Consider the following 22292-nt stretch of genomic DNA (forward strand, 5'->3'; position numbering starts at 1 on the left):
ACCACTTCATCCAACAATGCCCTCCATATTTATTAATCCATTCCAATGATTAAGGATTATTTTCCAATTTGCATTAGTTTTTAAAAACTCTGAACAATCCTTTTTCTTTCTACTCATTCATGTCTCCTATTTCCTTCATCAGCTTTGCTCTGTACCCGATTAGCAAGGAATTAGAAGGGAAGGACATAGAAGAGAAAATAAGAGCCAAAAGTTAAAAAAAATGAGAATAATAAGTCAGAAAAAAAAGTGCCACCAAATTGGCTTCTTGCCTTGGGATATTACTCTTGAACCTCAATAGTTATGGTTGCAACTTGATTTGTATGCCATAAAACAATCAATGAAAATCATGAAAAGAGTGTTATGTTTGCTTTGTTGTACAAGATTTGACATTTTTATGTCTTTAGGTTTGAACTAATGTCTAGAATTTTATTGTTCAATTTTCACCCTAAAACCGTCACCTTAATCACCAAAACAATGGTGGACAATATAAATGCATATGAAATTCATTCATATTGCTAAGAGTGCAATGGTTTCTTGCCTCTAATGTGCCTAGTTACCCCTTGCCTCGAGCTATATTATGGTTGCACCTTGATTAGTATGCTATAAAATATTTAATAAAAATAATCACAAGGATGCCATTTTTCTTTATTGTTTGATCTTTGACCTTTTTATTCCATTTAACATTGCTCAATTTCCAATCTAAAACCGTCACCTTAATCACTAAAACTAAGGTTGACCTTATGAATCCTTATGATGTTCATTCTTTTTATTGAGAATGGGGTTTGCTGCTGCTTCTAATTTAGTTAAACCTTTGAAAAACTTTCAATCTAGTCATCTTCAATTTGGAAATTCCCTAATACATAATGTAGGACCACTTGGTGTTACCAACTCTCCCAAAATTCATACTGTAAGAAGTGTGAACCAAGGCTTTATAGCCAATGTAACAACAATTACATCGACCATGGGATTCAAACATAAACCTCCATTAAAACACAGTCCTCAAACTATTATGCAATAATCACATGAAGAGACATACATGCATGGCAACACAACACATGAGACAAACCTTCAAACAAATGGGATGCTCTCTTTTCATTCTAATCCCAATCTGATACAGTAAATTGTCAAATCCATGACCCTTCCGTAGTACTACTTCACAAAGGACCACTTGGCAATACCGGCATTCCAAGAAATTCAAACTTATGAGAAGTGCATAACTTAGAATTGTTAACAAGTAGACTACAAGCTACAACTCTATAGGATTTGGGTTCTCATCCCAGAGGAAAGGTTGCCAAAGGCACTCATTATGCATTCTTTACACGTACTTTTGAAGCAAGATGATAAAGCGTGGAGCCACAACCTTTTGCTAGGTTGCAAAGCCCACCACGAAAAGTGTGTGCTTCGCAATGCTATGCGAAATGAAGCAAAATGCTTTGCATATGCTTCCACCACGATCGCAAGAGCAATTGGACAATGGTGCAAATGCGATGCAACGGTAAGTACAAGTGCACACAAGAAAATTATGTACGAGATGAAGTGAGAATGCAGTAGGCTCAGAACTCTAACAAGGGAGAAAGAATCACGCTTTGCACAGAAACGGGATCCAACTATAACTCAAAAGTAAAGGTATTGCAAGATGGAAACTATGCACTATTCCAAGAGAACATGTGCAGTGAGATGGATTAGAAGTTTATAAAATTGACAATTTGTGAGAGAAAGTTAGAATCAAGAATGATGGGAAATGGAGGGGAAGAGAAATTTATAGAATAAATATCATAAATAAATCTAAATAATGAAATTAAATAAAATAAAATAAACATTCACTAGTTTTATAAAATCTTTGACTTAGACCAAGCTTTAGTACTTTATTTGGCTTAAATTTGGCAAATTAAATGAGTACATAATATATAAATATAACATATACAAGTCTCTGACACTTCGCTTCATGATTTCGCTTAGAGTCTAAAGGTTTTTGCTTGAGTAGATCTAAAATGAAATATATGGAGTATAATTTTAGTAGTAATAGACCTAGAGAGGGGATTGTGACTTTGGGCGACCAAATTATTAATAAGAGTACACGTTTTAGATATATTGGATCTATTGTTCAAAGTGATGGTGAAATAGATGGGGATATTATCAGCATAATTCAAGTTGGATGGTTGAAGTGGAGGAATGCATCGGGCTTGTTGTGTGATAAAAAAGTACTGTCAAACTTAAGGGAAAATTCTATAAGATGGTGGTGAGGCCTGCAATGCTTTATGGTGCTGAATGTTGTCCATTAAAAGAGAAGCATAATACTAAGCTAAGTGTGGCAGAGATGAGGATGCTCGGGTGGATGAGTGGTTTTACCCTTAGAGATAGGATACGAAATGAGCATATACGTGAAAAGGTTGGAGTAGCTCCAGTAGAAGATAAGATTAGAGAGAGTCGCATTAGATGGTTTGGTCACACAAAACGGCGGCCTTCCAATGACCCGGTTAGGAAAGGAGAGGTATTATATTTGACTTATGTTAAGAAAGGTAGAGGCAGGCATAAAAAGACTTGGTTAGAAAATATTAGAAATAATCTTTCTTTATTATATTTAAACGAGAATTTGACTTTTAATAGACACAATGGAGAAAAGGATTCAATGTTAGCCGACCCCATGTAGTGGGTATAAAAGACTTGTTGTTGTTTGTTGTTTTGTTGTCTCTTTTAATGGCCAACACAATTTCAATTTACCATCATAAAATTAAAAATTTAAAAAGTTCCAAATTTCAACATTAAAATTTTTAATATTGCTTTATTGGAGGAAATGCATCGGGCTTGGATATCTTTGGATATATTGTTCAGGTGAATGGGCGAAATAGATGGGGATATTATGCAGCTGAAATTCAAGTTTGGATGGGATTGAAAGTGGAGGAATGCATTTCAGGCCTTGTTTATGTGATAGAAATGTACCCCTCAAACTTAAGGGAAAATTCTATAAAGATGGTATAAGGCCCTGCAAAATGTTTTATGGTGGCCGAATGTTGGCCTTTAAAAGAGAAGCCATAATACTAAGTTAAGTGTGGCAAAGAGATGAGGAATGCTTAGGTGGATGAGTGGCTTTACCCTTAGAGGAAAGGATACGAAATGAGCAATATACGTGAAAAGGTTGGAGTAGCTCCAGTAGGAAAAAAAAAAGAATAAGATTAGAGAAAGTCGCCTTAAGATGGTTTGGTCACATAAACCGGCGGCCTTGCGATGACCCGGTTAGGAGAGTAGAGGTATAGATTTGACTTATTTAAAGAAAGGTAAGAGGTAGACCTAAAGACTTGGTTAGAAAAAATATTAGGAAATGACCTTTCTTTTTTAGATTTAAATGAGTAATTTGACTTTTAATTAGGAATCACAATATGAGAAAAAGAGATATCATGTTAGCCGACCCCACGTAGTGGGATAAAAGGCTTAATGTTTTGTTGTTGTTTGGTTTATTATTTGTCTATGTAACTTTTGATTAGCGGAGATTTTTATATTTTTCCATATGAGGAGTGAATACTAAATATAATTTTTTGACTCAACTAAAAACCACATTCGTATATAAGCTCATCCATACATGTGGTCAGAACAATACTATCATTGAGGGATACTATTGAGATAATCGTCTGTTCCTTAACAATTTGGGATGATTTGTGGTAAAAATTATACTTAGAATATAAGTTATCATGTTCACTTTATGCATTAATAATTGCAATAAGTTACTCTAAAAAGACACTCAATACTTTAACTATCATTTTAGAAAACTAATATTAAGTGGTGTTTGTAACTAGATTTTCCTCTGAGTATAATAGTCCATTTTTCTAAATTTTCTTCTTGAAAGGAACCTATGAAAGATGGAGTTTTTACATCATCAACCAGCAGCACCAGATCCAACTCATCTAGTAAGCTCCGTCAATATAATTTGTCAACATCTTCTATTTCAAAATGAAGTTAGATAGGGTCCTTTAGGTAAGCACCGGTCCACTTGGTATGTTTGGCAACATTATACACCATCCACTGAGTTGTGAATGAGCTTCAAAACCCCAACTCCTCCCATATCTGCTTGAAATAACTTGAAACATAACTCTCCATAAGTGTGTTTGTTGGAGAATTTTTTTGTAAGTCCTCAAACGGATTGCATACTTTAATCATCGAGTACGGCATAAGAATCATGATTATCCACCCCGAAGGGTAAAAGATACTCATTTCCTCTATGGACTCAATAACAAAATTTACAGAATTTAAATCAGAAGATTCCTCCACTCAAATGTTTGGTTGAGTGGAGTTTATTTATTTCTGGGTACAGACATCCATAGGGGCAAGCCCCTATGGTTAATTTACATTCCAATTTTGCTTGGGAAGACTTTGATTAAACTAGTGGTTTTCTTGTTTTGGAACCATGTAAGTGGTTGGCTAAAATTTTTTTGTTTTGAAAATCCATGAAAAGTCTTTGCTTTAAAAGGTTTTGGCCTTTAGGAAATTTCAAGGAGGAATTGATTCAACTTAAGGAATTAGATTTTGGAATGAAAACCAAGAGGTGAAAGTAGGAGCACTTGATTCTGAGGAGACTAGAGGTGCTCGGACTTATCCTATGTTGGGCTTTACATTTTTTTATATCTAAATTTGTTTAAGTTGAACTTTTTAATTAGAAGATTGGGGCTTACAATCCAAACACACTTGTTGAGAAGAACTGCCCGAAGGAAATGAGGGGCTTATAGGGTGATTGTGAAATCCCCGTGCCCTCGGGATCCTAAGACTAAGGTGAGACTACCAATAGGTATGTACCTCGAACCTAGATCTAACGAGTGCAAAAGAAGGACTTACAAGCTAAACCCTCACAAGAACATAACCCGCCCGACCTCTGGATTTATTCCCCGCTGGAAAAGGACTACCAGCTTAAACTCCCGTCTCTAATCGCTTTTAAAAATCATGTTATTGGCATCAAATGCAAATGAGAGTGGTAAGGGTTGTTTATTTAAGAAGGTAGGTCTTATGCTTGGCTTTGAGGCCAAGATGCCTAGTATGTGGTATGCAAATGCTGACTCACAAAGAAAAAGAACTTTTGCTATCAATTCCTTATATGCGGAGGCTTCTATATGCAACATGCTTGGCGCTATGCATGATTATTTTAAGCTTTTGGAAAACTTGACCCTTTAAAGAGAGAGCCATGCAAATTTTCTTTTTATTAGAAAAACCATGAAGCCTTAATTTCATTTTAGGTGCTTACATTTTAAAGGGGTAAAAAACTTAGTTTTTTTTCCTAAGAGCCTAACGTAGTCAAGTCCAAGCCATGCCCACAGAAACAAAAGAAGAAGCCTAGGAAAAACATGCTTTTCTAATGCGCACCCAGTAAATACTTTAACACATGCTTATATATAAATTAAAACAGAAATGTAAATAATGTCCCAGTTATTACAAACATGTTTGGCAGCTGAGTTGCCTGTCATTATACAACCCAGTTATATTTACAGACTCTACTTGTGGGGGTCTTCAAGCTTTAACCTTCAAGGAGGTCTTTGGGCTTCATCTCCAAAATCGTACTTTCTCCCTTGATCTTCCTTGCTTTCTGATTCAAACCCCACAAGTTTTACACCCTAAATCTAATTAAATACATGGTGTAAAAAGAAAAAGACTCAAATCTACAAAACAGAGTCAGGCGGCAGTTTATATAACAGAAATATGATCATCCCAGAATTGGCCTAACACTTATAGTGCTAAGTACTAGGCCCCCTGTTTCTACCCTATTGGTCACATCTTTGGGGGGTTTTAAGCAGTACCTGTCATGCAAGCAGTTTATTATTATTTATGAGCGCCCCCCATTTTAGATATGGCCACCTGCACATAAAAGCATTTATATCTTTCTACACTAACCACTTAAGGGCAAGTGCCCACAATACAGACAATCCAAAAGTTAATCACTCCACAACATCAATCACATGCGCACACAAACAAAAATCATAATCCTAGCATGCCTAAGGGGTTGTGCATCTAAGTGTGTAAGACTTGTGTGGTATGTCACACTAAAAGTCCTTCTAGAGTTTGGATCTAAGAAAGGAGTGTCCAACATGTGGCTTTTGGTGCCACTTGTTGAGGAAAATTCTCCTTAGCTTTTAGAGCTAAGAAGAAGTAGGAATTTGACATTTAACTTTTGAACTAAATGTTGGAGGAATTCTTTTCCTAACTTTTGGAGCTAGGAAAAGAAAGAATTCTTTTAGCTTTGAGGCCAAAGAATAGGAAGAAAGGGAATCCAACACATAGCTTTTAGGCAAAGTGTTGGAAGAATTCTCCTTAGCTTTTTTTTGCTAAGAAAAGAAAGGAGGAATCTAGCATTTAACTTTTGAGCCAAATGCTGAAGATCTCTCTTTAGCCTTTAGAGCTAAAGAGAAGGGAAATCCTCTTCAACTTTGGAGTTGGGAGGAGAGTTGGGAACAAACTAAGAGTTTGACTCCTTTGCTTAACATAGAATTATTTCTTGAGTTTAGTTCAACAAATAAATGATTTTAGATTAGACTACTTGTTGGTTTATCTCAACAAATAGATGATTTTTAAGCGCCTAATTCACTCAACGTGGGTTGAATGAATAAGATATTTAACAACTGTTGAGCTGTAGAAAGAAAGAGAATTTCTCTACAAATTTGGTTTGTAGAGAAGAAAGGGGGAAATGCAACTTGAAGGTTGCAAAGTGGAAGATCTTCCTTGAACATCTGGCGTTCAAAGAAGGGGATTCATCCTTCCAATTTGAGTTTGGGAGCATGAAGACAGATTTAAATACTCTCCTACAATCTTGATTTGTAGGAAAGAGGGAGGAAGATGCAACTTATGGGTTGCAAATTCTTTGATGCCCTTTGAGCATTTGGTGTTCAAAAAGGGAAAAGAAATCATTATCCTAAATTTAAACTTAGGAGAGCGAAAGGGAAATCCCTTGAACACTTGACATTCAAAGGGTTATAGCAATTCTCCTAAATTTGGATTCAAGAGAATGTAAAGGGTATTTGAATATTCTCCCACAACTTTGGTTTGTAGGGAAAATAAGGAATTATGAAATCTACATGTTGCAAATTTGGAAGGATCTCTTTGAACTTTTGGTGTTCAAAGAGAAAAGGTCATCTACTTAATTTTGATTAAGTGGATGAAATAGATTAGAATTTGGGTTCTATGTCTAGGGGGAATTTTACTTGTTTGTTTTGTGTTCCAACAAGTGAAATTAAAAGAACTTAGAATTGGATTCTAGGTTCAAAAATTATTCATTGATGTTTGTGTTACAATGAATGAACAACTGATAAACTCCCTACAATTTTGAGGTTGAAGGGGGAAGACATTTGAAAGTTGTAAAATCCCATGATTGTTCTTTGAACATTTTGTATTCAAAGAGAAGTAACCATTCACTTATTTTTATATTAAGTGAATGGGGAAGTTTTTTTGAATATCCGATGTCCAAAGAAAGAGATAAACATTCACTTAATTCAAATTAAGCGAATGGTGGAGTATTCCTAGGAGTCAAATCCTAAAGGCTTTGTTTATATTCTCTTGAGCCCTTTTAGAAGTCATTTGAGAACTTCTACATGGGCTTAAAAGGGCATTAATAAAGAAGGTATTTATTACCTTATGCTCCAACAAAGAAAATGAAGGAACTCAGACTTCGACTCTGAATTTTTTTGTATCCTTTTAGGCCCCTCTAGAGGTCATTTGGGCACCTCTATATGGGCTTTGAAGCCTACTAGCAAAGGAAACATTATTGGTTTTGTGTTTCCAACAAATGTAGAGAGAAAACTTAGACTTTGGTTCTAAGTTTTGCATGTATCATTTTAGGCCCCTCTAGAGGTCATTTGGGCACCTCTATATGGGCTTTGAAGGCTACTAGCAAAGGAAATACTGTTGGTTTTATGTTTCCAACAAATGTAGAGAGAAAACTTAGACTTTGGTTCTAAGTTTTGCATGTATCCTTTTAGGCCCCTCTAGAGATCATTTGGGCACCTCTATATGGGCTTTGAAGGCTACTAGCAAAAGAAACATTGCTGGTTTTGTGTTTCCAACAAATGTAGAGAGATGAATTACTTGGAGTTTGGTTCCAAGCTTCTAATGGTTCTTGCAACATCTTCGGAGCTTTAGGGAAGCTCCAAGTGTTATGCAAAAAGAGATGATTTATAATTTAGAACTACAAATCAAGAGACAAATCATCGAGTTTTTTTTATGCTCAATGATGTAAGGCCTTCTTCCTATGCTAGGTTAGGCAAATGTTATAGGCTAGGACTCATCTGTTAATTTTTGTCTCAACGAATGAGAGAAGGAACCTAGAATTTGGATCTAAGCTCCAAAAAAAGATTTCATATAATGGCATGCTATAATTTTTAGAAAATTCTAAGTCATCATATGAAAAGAAGGGATGGGTGATTATTTGTTGGTTTTGTGTCAACAAATAAAGGATAGGTCACTTAGAGTTTAATTCTAAGGCCTCACACCTCATGAAATAATACAATTTTGAGAGCTTTGTACTCATTACATGTGATGAAAAGAGAATATCATTTATTAATTTTGTATCAACAAACTATCAAGTATGAACCTAGGATTTTGGATCCTAAGTTAACAACATTCATGCAATGGAAAAATGGAGCTTTGTGGTGCTCCAAATTATCATGCATGAGGGAGGGGTATTCATTTGTCAACTTTATGACTTGGCAAACGAAGGGAAAGAAAATGCTGGTTGGTTCTATGTTCCAACACAAGGGTTGATAGTTTAAAATTTGGTTCCAAACTACAAAGATTTATATGTAGGAGAAGCATTTAGAGGCTTGGATAGTCTCTAAATACAACACATGAGTGAATTATTTGTTGATTAGGTGCTTCAACAAACTAAGTATGAGAACTTGAGAGTTTGGTCTCAAGTTCAAGTAGTCCATATGATGGACATTTGGACTTAGAGAGGCTCCAAAATACCACATATGGAAATGCAAGCATTTGTTGAATTTTGTCTCAACAAAAGAGAGATGACCTAGGATTTGTTCCTAAAGTCATTATGGTTGAAGTTGATGGGATATCTTGGGGCCTTGAGGAAGCTCCAAAAATATCCAAAATGAAAGGTGATGCTTGTTGGCACTCATGCAACATAGAACTTGGAACTTTGAAGAAGTTCCAAGTGTCAAACTTGAAAGGTTTTCTAAGTCAATTTTGGTATGACCTAGAGGACCTGAAAGATCTTACGGATGCCCTAAAGATGGATTTGATAAGCTCTATCAAGAACCTAAGAATATGCATGCGAAGTTCATCATTTTTTTTTTGTTTGAGATGTTTGATCATTTCAATCGCTAAACACTAATTAACTTGCAAATTTCATTAAACATGTTTATCAACTTCATCTCATACTTGTTTCATAAGTATTTGGAGATTTGATAAGCATGTTAGTAAGTTTGCAAATCTTTAAATGCATAGCAATATAAAACATTTGCTTCAATTCTTACTTTGCAAGACATTGTATACAAACTTAATCAATTATGCTCTCTTTGTGGGATTTCAACATAAGCCTTGGAAGGTTAATGTGCGATCTCACAACATGAGAGGCTCATTGAATTGATTAAATTTGCCTCCAAGCATTTGCAAAGCTTCACAAAAATTTACAAGCTTCATCACATGAAAGAACTCTGCATTTACAACTTATTTTGCAATCTAAGCTTTGAAATAAAGATGCATATAATCAAATAAATTGAAGCTTGCAAATTTTCTTCTACTTTAATGTGTTAGAAGCATGGACAAACATCTCTAATCTTAAAGATTTCATAAGTTGAAGTGTTCATTTGCTCTCACTTCCATGAATTTCACAAGACACCCAAAATGAATTTCTAAAAGCTTTACCAATCCTAGGATTTGCAACATGAATCTTTGGAGATTCGTGTGAAATCCTACAAGAGGTGTGCCATGGATTTAAAATCCGTCTAAAAATGCATTTTGTGCATTCATGAAAGCCATGGATAATATACAAGTTAGCAAATATGAAATCCCAAATTTTGTGTAAATTTCGTTGTGTCATTCAATGAAATGGGAAAACATGCCTCATGATGTAAAGAAATCTACACCTCAACCATTCATTTTGGGACAAGGAAAGATCGCCTAGCCTAGGGTCATTGATGGACGAAGGTTTGGGAAACAACATGGATGCTAAAACATACACTTGAGAAGCATTAGACACAAATCCAATACTCCTATACGCATTAACATCCTCTACGGATTCTCACATGAGAACCAACAACGGAAAACAACCAAATTTTCGCTGTTTTGCAAAGAGGACAGCCGTCAAAGGGTTTTGGGGGACCAAAAAAATCAAAGTTTCTAAGGACCTAAGGCTTTGGATCGTCAACCACATGCCATTGGCTAGGGAGCCTTAAGGTTTCGCCTAAGTTTCAAAGGTATACCTTCCCCGGTTTGTCCTAGCGCTCCGATTTTCTGTCCAAGCTGTTGTCCAAGCTCTGCTCCAAGTTCTAGCTGCTGTCCAAGGTGATTCGAAGGCTCTAAATCACTGTTTGGAGGATTTAGAAGCTTTCCTTCGCTGTTTGGAAGTTTCCAACAGCCTTCAACTCGCCTCGAGGTTTGCCGGGAATGAAGAAGAAAGAGAAAAGAGCCTTCCTTCAGAGAAAAAGCCGTACCAGCCCAGATTTAGAGAGAAACGGGGTCTTGAGATCGGACCTACAGGTCATCAGCTTCAGGAGTTCCGGCACATGAGTGAGGTAGAGCTCTTAGAAGGTCTGGCCGAATATCCAGGTGGAGTCGAACTCGGGTTCGGCGAAACCTGGAGGTTGCGAACAAGGAAAGATCCGCACGAACGGGCTTCTGCGCGGACTGGGGGTTCCACTTGGTAGAGTCGCACGAAGGGGAAGATCCGTCTAGAAGGCTTAGTCGAAGCCTTGCGCGGGGTCGGAGGGAAGATCCGCACGCGGGAAGAGAGTTTCCGCTCCTTTCTCCTGCTCTCCGTCACTCTCTCTATCGCTCGCTCTCTCTGGATTGCCGAAATGAAAAGGGGAGCCGAGAGCCGTCCTCTTCTCAATCATCTCCGCGATCTCTCTGCTGTAGCCGCCCGCGGGAATCGAAATTTGACGAGTAACTAACGGCCGCAAAATTTGAAAATCAAGCAAATCTTAGCCGTTGATTTCAATTTCGGATTTGACTATTTGATTTAGCCTAAATCAATCAATTTGGGCTGAAATTGAGTCCAAACTGGACTCGACTCAAACCGATTTGGGTCGATTTGGGTCCGAGTGGGTCCGATCAAGTTGATTTTACGAAATTAACCTTGAATCGAAGCCGAATCGTGTCGAAATGCGTCGAATTGAGCTTGACGACGCTCGACGGAGTTTGATTGGTTTTGATTGGATTTTGATTAAATTAAATTGATTTAATTTAATTAAATTGAGAATTAATTTGAGTCAATTTAGCCTCGACGACAATCAATTGAGTCGATCGAGAGCGATCGAGCTTTTGTCGGGGTCGAGTCGATGCGAATATATTCGTCAACAGTGTTCTTGATACGCTAGTGGAATTGATAGCAACCATCTAATCAGTAAACATGTTCGATGTCAATAGTTAAATTGATTATTTGTCTTGATCGGTCAATGAATTAGGAAACATTTTAAATTTGTTTTGAGGTTATCTCTTAAGGCATTGACTTTAATTTTTAGAGATGTTTTTATATAATTATCCCTATGGGTATATTTTCCCTATTACTAAGATCTTAGAGCATATTCGTATGAATGGACTAAAATTTTCCAGTTCATTCTCCCACCACAGTCTCTCTCACTATCTCACCTTTAGCTCCTTCCACATAATTGCCTAAAGCTCCCATCAGTAACTATCATCTTAGGTTTTTCCGAGAACTCGCAATCCAACTCCACTATAACCTCACATAGTCATGAACACAACAACGCATTTATTTCTCCCCAATACATTGTTAAATATCATCATATTATTTTGGATCCAAAAATTGTACAATCCAAATACGCATAATGGGCTACAAACAAATCAGAACAACCAACAACTATAAAAGTCTATCAAAGAAGAAGGAATAAACATATGCCACAACTCTCAAATGATAAAAACATTATTTTGGCAAAATAAATAAAATGGGTCCACATGTATAATATTAATATAGCATTAGTCTTGTATTTTCTTTTATTTGCTTTAGGTAAACTGGGTTTGTATTAACTTGTTGTCTACCTAAACATTATTAATATCTCTCTAGCTATAAACAAAAGGATTATGGAATTAAATTTATGGTTTCACTCTTCTTCTCATATCTATTCTCTTTCTTTGGGAGTTCACACCTACTCTAAAGATGTCTAATCTTCTTGATCCTTCAAGAAGCTTAACAAATGGTACTCTTGTTGCACTAACCTCAGCTTCCCTCTCCTGTTCCTGCCGACCAGTTTTTTTTCTTTTCTCCTCCAGCTTGCTCTGCCGCAGCCTCCATCTCTTCTTCCACTCAACCGCTGCAGCAACCACTATCGTCTACCCAGCAGCTATTGACATCCTCCAGTCCGCAGCATCCTAGCAGCAGCCCAAAATCACCTTCCAGTCAGCTGCAGCCCCATTCCAGACGCACTTCTTCCGCCAGATTGGACACAGATCTTCGGTTGCTCAGAATTCTGTCCCAGAACTTCACAGCAGCTTCCCACCTATTATAGTTGTTATTTCAGACAACTCAACCACCGGATTGCAACCACTATTTTCAAGAAATGGCTTCTTGCAGCTGCTATGCTTTTCCCTTCCAGCAGCAACCTATTTCAAACAACCAACAACACCAATGTTCATAGTTCGACCGCTGAAGGGACACTTCCTTTTTAGTCCATTACTGCTATTTGATAGCTAACATTAGGTTCTCTGTTTTTATTTTACATATTTTTAGCTAACATCTTGTTCTCTGTTTTTATTTTACTTATTTTTATTATTTTCTTTCTTCTTTTTCCAATTTCAATTTTCTACTAGTTCTTCCTCTCTTTTCACAATTGCAAGGTTTTTGGCACCATCTTTTTATCTTATTCCATTAATTTCACACTATGAAAACACCGATCTAGCAGAAGCCCTATGCACCATGCAAGCCAACCAGGACTTAACAATTTTCAAAAATAAAAAAATCACTCCGATCAGCTGATCTCCAATTTCCATCCATTTGCACGTCTCTCCAACAATTCCATACTTCATGGACTATGTTGACAAACGCCTTGACACCCTATATATCGACTGATCTCACTTCTTATCCCATCAAGATTCATGATATTCACCTAGTATTATGGGATCAGGCAACCATATTCCTTCTCATAGCCCAACCCCACCTCCTACGAATTTTTCTTCTCTTTAAACCATGAAAATTGAACTTTCTGATTTTAATAGGATAGACGTAGAAACTTGAATCTTTAAGGCACTTGTATATTTTGATTTTCATAATGCATTCGAATGTCATCGTGCTCGCATTACGTCTTTTCACCTAGGTCTAGCAACTATTTGGTACCAATGGCTGTGTATAAAAGGTCAATTATTCTCTTGGCCCAACTTTAACCTTTCCTTACAATAGCGATTTGGTATCTCCATGTAAAAAAATTTACATGGGAATCATTTTAAACTAACTCAACAAAGTTTTGTCCTAGAACATAAAACAAAATTCAAAAACCTTGCTTTTGAAGCACCTACTTTGTCTGAACATAAAACAAAATTCAGAACTTACTTCAATCACAAAATCGAATGAAAACCACAGTCCATCATAACCGTAGGGATTTGCACTTTTCAATAGGAGATCTAGTTATTCTCAAATTACAACCATTTTGGTAAAATTCTATCATTAATCGTACCCATTTTAAACTCACTAAGAGATGTTTTGGCCCTTCTATAATTTAATATGTGCTTAGCCCAGTAGCCTATCGCCTACAACTATCTCTCGGAAGGAAAGTTCATCCGATTTTTCATCTCTCTTATGAAGCCTTTTAAAGGTTTCCCTTCATTAACTCCTTTCCCACTACCAAGTTTCAGTTATAAAAACCAACCTCTTCTTTTATCATATGTTATTATAGCATCACGCATTATACAACTTTGCGGTCAACCCCACCGATAGGTCCTATTACAATGTAAATTAAATTTACCTGATGATGCCATTGGGAAAACTTTTTTGCACTTCCCTCCTCTTTACTTCTTTCAACCTTGAGGACATGGTTATTTTCCAAGGAAATGGGAGTATTAAATATCAGCATATTATTTTGTATCTGGAAATTGTACAATCCAAACATGTAAAATGGGCTACAAACAAAACGGAACAACCAACAACTACAAAAATCTACCAAAGAAGAAGAAATAAACCTATGCCACAACTCCCAAATGATAACAACATTGTTTTAGCAAAATAAATAATATAGCATTAGTCTAGTAGTTTTTTTTTATTTGCTTTAGGTAGACCTAACTTGTTGGCCCATCTAAACATTATAAATATCTCTCTAGTTGTAAACAAAAGGATTATAGAATAAAATTTCTGGTTTCCCTCTTCTTCTCATCTCTTCTCTTTCTTTGGAAGTTCACACCTACTATAAAGGTGCCTAATCTTCTTGATCCTTCAATAAGATAACAAACACCTAGACAAATCCACCACGAGCTCAACAAACTAATTTTTCCTGTCAACAGCAGCCTGTAATCCCCTTCAATCATTCCAACACACACAAAAGGGTGAAATATGCATTTACAGTAGAGAAATCAAGACAAGGAGAAATAATGACAGTGCAGAAATAAAGATAACGAGATAATGATGGAAAAAGAACGGTAGAAGAAAATTTTGAGGATCTTAAAAGTTTAAGAGAGAGAAAAATGTCCTTGATAGCTACCATAACACTGATTATTTTAGCACACAATTTTGCAATTTATATAAAATATTTTATTCGCCATCATAAAGAAAGAAATGACTAGGAGAGATAAAACGGGAAATTTACAGATATGTTCATTAAGTATAAGTAGCATCCAGGTCCATGTTTTGAAACTCCAAAGGTAACATTCCGCACCTAATAAGCAGCTAGGCAACCCTTTTTTAAATTCTGCAATTAACTTTCTGCAGTGAGATGTTAAAATCTCAAAGTTGACCATAAAATTTTAGTCCTGTCTGGTACAATATAATTTGTCACCTGAAATTATATGCTAGTAATCTACACTTAAACTCATGTTCGTCCACTTTTCTAAATAGAACAGCTATTCCTAATTATATCTCATTTCAGCTTTGTAAGCCATTTTCTTTTGTGACAGATGTCTCTAGAATAAAATTTTGGATTTTCCGAATTAAGTGATGATAAAAATAAAAAGATTCATTTATTATGAATGAAAAAAATAATAATATCAGCAAATGTGATGGGGACTGTCAAAAGAACTTGTTTGCTCCCTCTGAAAGTAAGGCACTTTCCTGGAAAGCTTCAAATATGAGTAACCTCATATATCTCACGTCAAAAAAGGAACAAAAGTTTCCCTAGAGAAAATCTCGATGACAGAAATTTAGAAACCAGAAAGGCAATAATGATACATCTCTCTTTGTAGAAAAGACGCCCTACAAGCAACTTTAGATTAGTAAGAATGAAGATAACAACATTCAAAACAATTAAATCATTAAATCATCCCGAGTTTGATATTCTAGAAACAATTAATATAACTAACGCTGTAGTCCCTTAACATGCAAGAAAAATAATAAACATACCCAACTCTTCATGGTGCTCCACAACATTGCGTGCTAGGCGTTCTGCTATTTTATCAAGTTGGGCTAACCTAAGAGTGGCCTGCAAGAAGTGAGGTAGAGAAAATAACAAGCATAATTGGAGTCAAATTTCCATATTATTCCACAAGGGAAGCATAAAATATATTTTAAAGGGAACTATTCAAAATACTACTACTACAACAACAACACCAGTTCTTTATCTCATTACGTGAGGTCGGCTACATGAATCTATTTTTTAATTGTATAATGTTAAAAGTCACACAACAAGCTCAATGTATTCCTCAACTTCAACAATCCAACTTGAATCTTGCTAGTAATATCCCCATCTATCTCATTATTATTGTGAACAATAGACCCTATATATCTAAAATGTGTACTCTTTTTAATGACTTGATCACCCAATGTCATAATTTCCACACTAGATCTATTAATACTAAAGTTACACTTCATGTATTTGGTTTTAAATCTACTCAAGCAAACATTTAGACTCTGAGGCGTAATAATTCAAGTTTTCCTTCAACTCCCTCTCTAGTCTTATCAACAAGAAGAATATCATAAACAAAAAGCATACTCCAAGGTACATCCCCTTGCAAATGTCTAGTAAGAACATCCATAAACAAAGCAAAAATATATGTGATTAAAGCTTATCCTTGATGTAATCCAACTAAAGTAAGAAAATACTTGGTCAAACTACCTTGTGTTTGAACATAAGTAGCAGCTCATGCATACATATCCTTACTGACCTGAATATAAGCACTATGAACACCTTTCTTTTCTAGAATTCTCCATAGCACTTCTCTTGGAACTTTATCATATGCCTTCTCTAAATCAATAAATATTACATGTAGATCTTCCTCATTGGCTCATTATCTCTATACTTCCCCATAAAACCTCTAAATAAATGTATACCTTCCATAGTAGACCCACTTGGAATGAATCCAAATTGTGTGAAAAATTTGTATCATGTAACTTATGCTCAATAACTCTCCCCCATAGTTTTAGTGTATGACACATTAGCTTAGTTCCTATATAATTCACACACTCTTATGCATCACCTATATTCTTAAAAATATGAATCAACGCACTCTTTTTCCACTCATCTGACATCATTTTAGTCTTCAAAATAATATTAAAATTTTCTTAAGCTAAGAAATCCATTTATCTCTTAAGCATTTTCACACCTCTACTGAAATATCATCAGGTCCAATAGCTTTTCAACAATTGATTTTTATTAAAGCCTCTCTAACTTCAATTTTACTAATATGATACAACATACAACAACTTCAAGCCTTTTTTCCACTTCGTGGGGTCGGCTACATGAATCATTTTTCTCCATTCATAATTAAAAAAAAAAAAATCTTTATTTTTATTTAGTGTATTAAGGTCATTAAAGTCAATCGTATTCTCACAATCGTTATTGAAAAGCTTATCGAAATATCTCATCCACCTATGTTGAATATCTACTTCCAATAAGAGTACTTTTTCTTCGTCTTTAATGCACTTTACTTGAACTAAATCCTTAATTTTTTTATCTCTTTGCTTGGCAAAATTATATATACATCTTTCACCTTTCTTAGTATATAATCTATTATATAAATCAAGAAAAGCTAAATTCTTTTCATCACATACTTCTTTCTTAGACTCCTTACAGACCCCTTTATATCTTTCCCAATTTTTTTATTTTTTATATCTAAATCAATTTTTATAATAAAGCTCCTTATACTTTATCTTTTTTTTTCATATTTTGATTCTACCACCGACTATTTTTACTATCAATGATTTTTTTTCTTTTGATACTTCGAACACATACTTTGTAAAATTCTTAATAATATTAGTTATTTTTTACCCTATAACATTAGCTTTCTGATGCATAATCAAAATCTTCAAATCTTGAATTTTACTCTCAAAAATATTTTTGTTAGTATTCTTTAAATACCTACATTTAACCCTAGGACAACATTTTACTTTATTATTCAAATTATGATCCTTCATCTTAAAGTCCAAAACTAATAAATAATGATATATACATAAACTTTACATTCGGAATGATTGTATAATCTTTGCAATCTAAAAGATCTGTTTTTCTTATTAAAAACAAAAATCAAAGTTTTACTATATCAATTGTTATAAGTGATGACATGATCATCTCTTTTTTTAAATAAGGCATTAACAATTACAAAATTATAAGCTAGAGCAAAATCTAATATAGTTCTACCACCCTTATTAATCATTTTAAATCCATAGCCACCATAAACATTTTTAAAATCTTCTACATTCTACCAACATAACCATTTAAATTTCCTCCAATAAAACTTATTTCTTCAAGAGGTATCCTTTGTATTAATTCATCTAAGTTATTTTAATATTTAATTTTGAACACAAATCTAAATATATTTAAGGCGAATAAGCATTTATAATATTAATAATCATACAATCAAGAGCAATCTTTAAAAATATAATTTTATCTCCAATTCTATTAATTTTAAAATACAACAAAAAAAAATCAAAAAAATTGTGCACCAAAGAAAAAGTGATTATAAAGAATAGCACTTGAGAGTTACATGATTGCAAAGCTTGTTGAACAATTAACACATCAAGTGAAAAAAAAAATGTAGTAGCACTTTCTAAATTAAGAGGATATCACCAATAAATGGCTGCAACACCACATTAACAACAAGCAAGTGATGACATTGCATTTCATATAGCTCCCCTTATTATTCAAATATATCTCTTTATTTGTTTGGATGAATCATACATTTTAGAGGAAAAAGGATTACAAAGACAAGATGGGTGAACCTTCTTCTCAAAATACACAGTGTCACTCTCTCCAGACTGAATGTGCTCCAAAATATACTTAACGGGATCAAAGTCCTGCAACCAAAATATACAAACTTAGATTGAGAAATATTAACATAGTTAATTTACATTTAGTCATGCATATTAAAAGATATAGTAAATTATTTCATTTGATTCAGTATAAAATTAGTAAATCCCAAGTAAAGAGACCCTAACTTTCCTAATACAAAGAGAAAGCATGCAATAATAACTGTGAATTATGCATCAATTAAAAACATAAGCCATTCTTAATTGGACACAAAAGATGTGCAAGCCTAATAAGTTGATAAAAAGGATAAATTAAGTGAATCCTAAATATTATAACCAATTTTAAATTTATTAAATACCTAGAATACAATAAACAATTTGCCAAAAGAACATGTTAAACAATAAGCATGCAATAACAACTAAGAGTCAGTGAACCTAACAAGAGAACTAACGGTGGACAGTGGTCGAATAATAACAGCTTCATAATTATCATGGCGCCTTTCGATAAGTGAAACCCTTGTAAGAACAAGTTGACGAGATACAGAATCTTCTTGCTGACCAAGGCCTCCCTTGGGTCCAATACCAATACTTAAGCCCATGACATTATGAAGTTGCATCTGCAAATAGACCCTTCCACAAGGAGAATCTATGCGGTGACCAGGCATGGTCAACCTCGGCAACAAGGGAACAAGGTATTATCCCTCAGCCTGAATTACATCTCGTATAGCTGCAAGTAAGCTATCTCGTGATGTGCTTGCATAAACATGAATTGGGCAACCATCACTAAATTCCACGGAAAATAACAACTAAGAGTAATGCATAGAAAACAAAGCTAAATTTTCTCTAAAATATAAACATGCATTAGAAGCCATCAAAGTGAGCAAGCATGAGTTCCAAGGTAGGACCCAATAATGTGCTAATAGAAATAAGGATAGTTCAAGCAAAGTTTCGGAGACTAGCAAAACCTCCTCATAGAACTCCTCTTCAAGCACCTCAAGGGTTTGATCCTTACTACCATATAGGAAAGTAATATCCTCAGAATTTGATGTGAGGGCAATCCTTTCATGTGGGGGAAGCCCTGCAAGAGCTCGAGCTGCAGCAGCAGCTGCAGCTACCCTTTCAGGAACCTGCATCAATAGAAACAAAAATTAAGTTGAGAATTGATCTTTCTCTGAATCGTGCACAACAGGCCAAGCTAACCCACTAATAAATATAAGTTAATAAAAAGAACAAACATAAATAAAAGAATATGATAATTTAAATTTAAGTAAGGCCACGAACAATTCAACATCAGTTAGGAGTACAGGAGAAGAGAAAGAAAAACAATAATTTACAGATGAAATGCTAAATAAGATTGATGGAAAAAATATCCTTATCCAGGCCAATAACATTTGAGTGAAACTAAGAATGGAAAGGAGTTAAAATCTGTGCAAAAACTACATGAGAATTAAAGCAAAAGGATATTATAATCAATTGCAATATCATTCACAGTAACCAGAGGGATAGTAAAATTATTTCCAAAAATTACACTCCCTGAGCCACAACAAAATAATCATGCATAAAATTGCAGCGATGAGAAGAAAATTTTCTTGGCATTTGAATTAGATACTGCATATTTTTTTATGAGAACTTAAGTGCCATTTGGAGGAATGTTTACTTGAAAATACTCCATATTAGTAAGGAGTACACATAGATAAAATTTGGAGATTGAAAGCACATTCAGAAAAATTGTTATTCCACAAAAAAAGAGATTTTTGCATTGCCTGGCAAGTGAACACCACTTCTTTATGCATTCCTGCCCTTCTAGCTACCAAATTCCAGTGTGCCTAACCTCATGCTTCCTCAAGAATATAAAGATGCATCAAAAAGTGCCGAAACAACAATCTGATTTTATTCTCTTTGACTTATTTTTAATCCAATGGTTATACAAAATGCAGCAATGCTCTTTTCCTCTGGTTAAATTGTATCTATTCTATGAAACAGCATTATACAATATGTATTCTATGATACATATTCATTCTCTTAAAAATCTTATGAACAACTGAGAACTCACTGCTTTTATTCATTATATCAATGTTAAGTTAAGATTGCAGGAAAACAAAACACCAAATCATCAACTTATTACTGATGAATTAAGAGGCATGGACATTTATGGCTACTATATACATTCTGCAAAACAAATTACTACAGTTGTAGACACTTAACATAAATATGGATCAATATTTTTTTATTCAACAACATATTGTATGAAGGACTTGCACTACTTCAAGTCAACCCATCATGACTTTAGTTGACAAATGCATTAGCATTTTAATATTTGATGGTGAATACATAAGTCATTCAACCACAAATAAAAGCAGTAGCTTTCGGTAATGATATTTTATTCATTGAGCATTCAAGGATACCAACAAATAAAGATTGTTTCACACTAACATAACAAAACCAAAGGCTTTTTTTTTCCCTAACACCAAGATCTCTGTTGAGTACAAGCAAAAAACCATCATTTAACAAAAAGTTCACATAAAATCAACACTCCTGTCCCAGCAATGCTGCAATTATTTAAATGTTAGAAGTTGCAGGTCATGTTATCTGACAGCACTAGCAAATATTCCATAAGGAAAAGTGAAGAAGATCATTTGAGGTCAGTAACACAAACACGAAGCTCATTATGTAAGCAGGCTACACTATCCTAGATCAATGTACTGCAGATCTGTTCAAGTACATTAGAAGCAAAGTAGGAAGCTAAGAGCCTCAACCAGGAAGAATGTTAATCTTGAGGGCTGCAACATCGGAATAACCGAGTTCGGTCACCCACGTTTTGATATCTCTAACAACACAGCCGTGACACTGCCATCTGTCAACAATATAGGTGTGCAACCGGAATCAGAAATTATTTGTGCATTTTTCATTAACGAAAACAAAAAATAAATGATCTTTCTCCTTCCTTCGGTCACTAACTCTTTGCAAAAGCACTAAAAGAATAAACACTCAACCCCGAGCTCGTTATGCATTAAATTCAACACAGAACTCAGAGCCGAGATTATGATCCTACTCGCCCCATAAACCCAATTTCCAACAAATATCATCGACTTAGAAAAATTAGAAAACGTAGACACACAGAAGAAAAGCATTGAAGATGAACCTCAGGGCGATCGGACGTAGATGGGAGGAGGCCAAGTGAGCGAGCAGAACGGACGGAGCTGAAGATTTTCTCACCAACCCTAGAAAGATCCATACCGCCGCCTTGAAGTAAAAGCAGTGGAAGGAATAACAACGGCCCTGGGGGCTCTAGCTCATGAACAGATCGGCCACCGACCCACGACGATTCCCGCTGCATCGCTTAGCTACCGAGCACAGCAATGACGACATCGGCCATCTGACGGGATCTTCAGAGCTCTGGCGCGCAGCGAACGCGGCCCTAGACCAAGACCGAATCGGAATCGAAACTCCAGCGAGAAAGCGTTCGCAGATGATGAGCGTTGCAGAAATCCAATTCTGGTAGGAAGTGACCGGAAAATAAGTTTGGAGCTTAAGCCTGGTCCAAGATCACTGGCTCCACTACGATGATTTAGATTTTATTTAGGAGGGTTTTTTACTGTTTTTTAAAAAAATTAGTAAAAAAATTAAATTTTTATATTAAAAATTTATTTCACGAAGCAATAAAAAAATCATTCCAAATGAAGTCTTAATTTTTATTTAGGATAATTTTCTTATTATTTCTTAGTAACTTTTTAGTTATTTTTTTAAACAAAAT

General features: G+C 35.1%; 1 protein-coding gene across 4 annotated transcripts in view; it reads right to left on the minus strand.

Moving 5' to 3' along the window:
- LOC110099514 (syndetin) overlaps window positions 1-22084 on the minus strand; it is a 166962-nt gene extending 144878 nt beyond the window's left edge. For 3 of the 4 annotated variants that reach the window (XR_003701058.1, XM_028695658.1, XM_020826695.2), the window contains exons 1-4: window positions 21681-22084; window positions 19504-19665; window positions 18512-18586; window positions 15698-15776 (exon numbers count right to left, since the gene is read on the minus strand). Coding sequence is in view for 3 of the 4 variants with exons in the window: in XM_028695658.1 (XP_028551491.1) it covers window positions 15698-15776; window positions 18512-18586; window positions 19504-19665; window positions 21681-21875 (511 nt within the window). In the remaining variant the exon portion in view is untranslated. Of the gene's footprint in view, window positions 1-15697; window positions 15777-18511; window positions 18587-19503; window positions 19666-21294; window positions 21393-21680 lie in introns of all 4 variants that reach the window. The other variant, XM_028695659.1, reaches the window with a different exon arrangement.
- Window positions 22085-22292: the final 208 nt, after the last annotated feature.

This window comes from Dendrobium catenatum, unplaced genomic scaffold (assembly GCF_001605985.2).
Source record: "Dendrobium catenatum unplaced genomic scaffold, ASM160598v2 fragScaff_scaffold_665, whole genome shotgun sequence".
Classification (NCBI taxonomy): Eukaryota; Viridiplantae; Streptophyta; class Magnoliopsida; order Asparagales; family Orchidaceae; genus Dendrobium; species Dendrobium catenatum.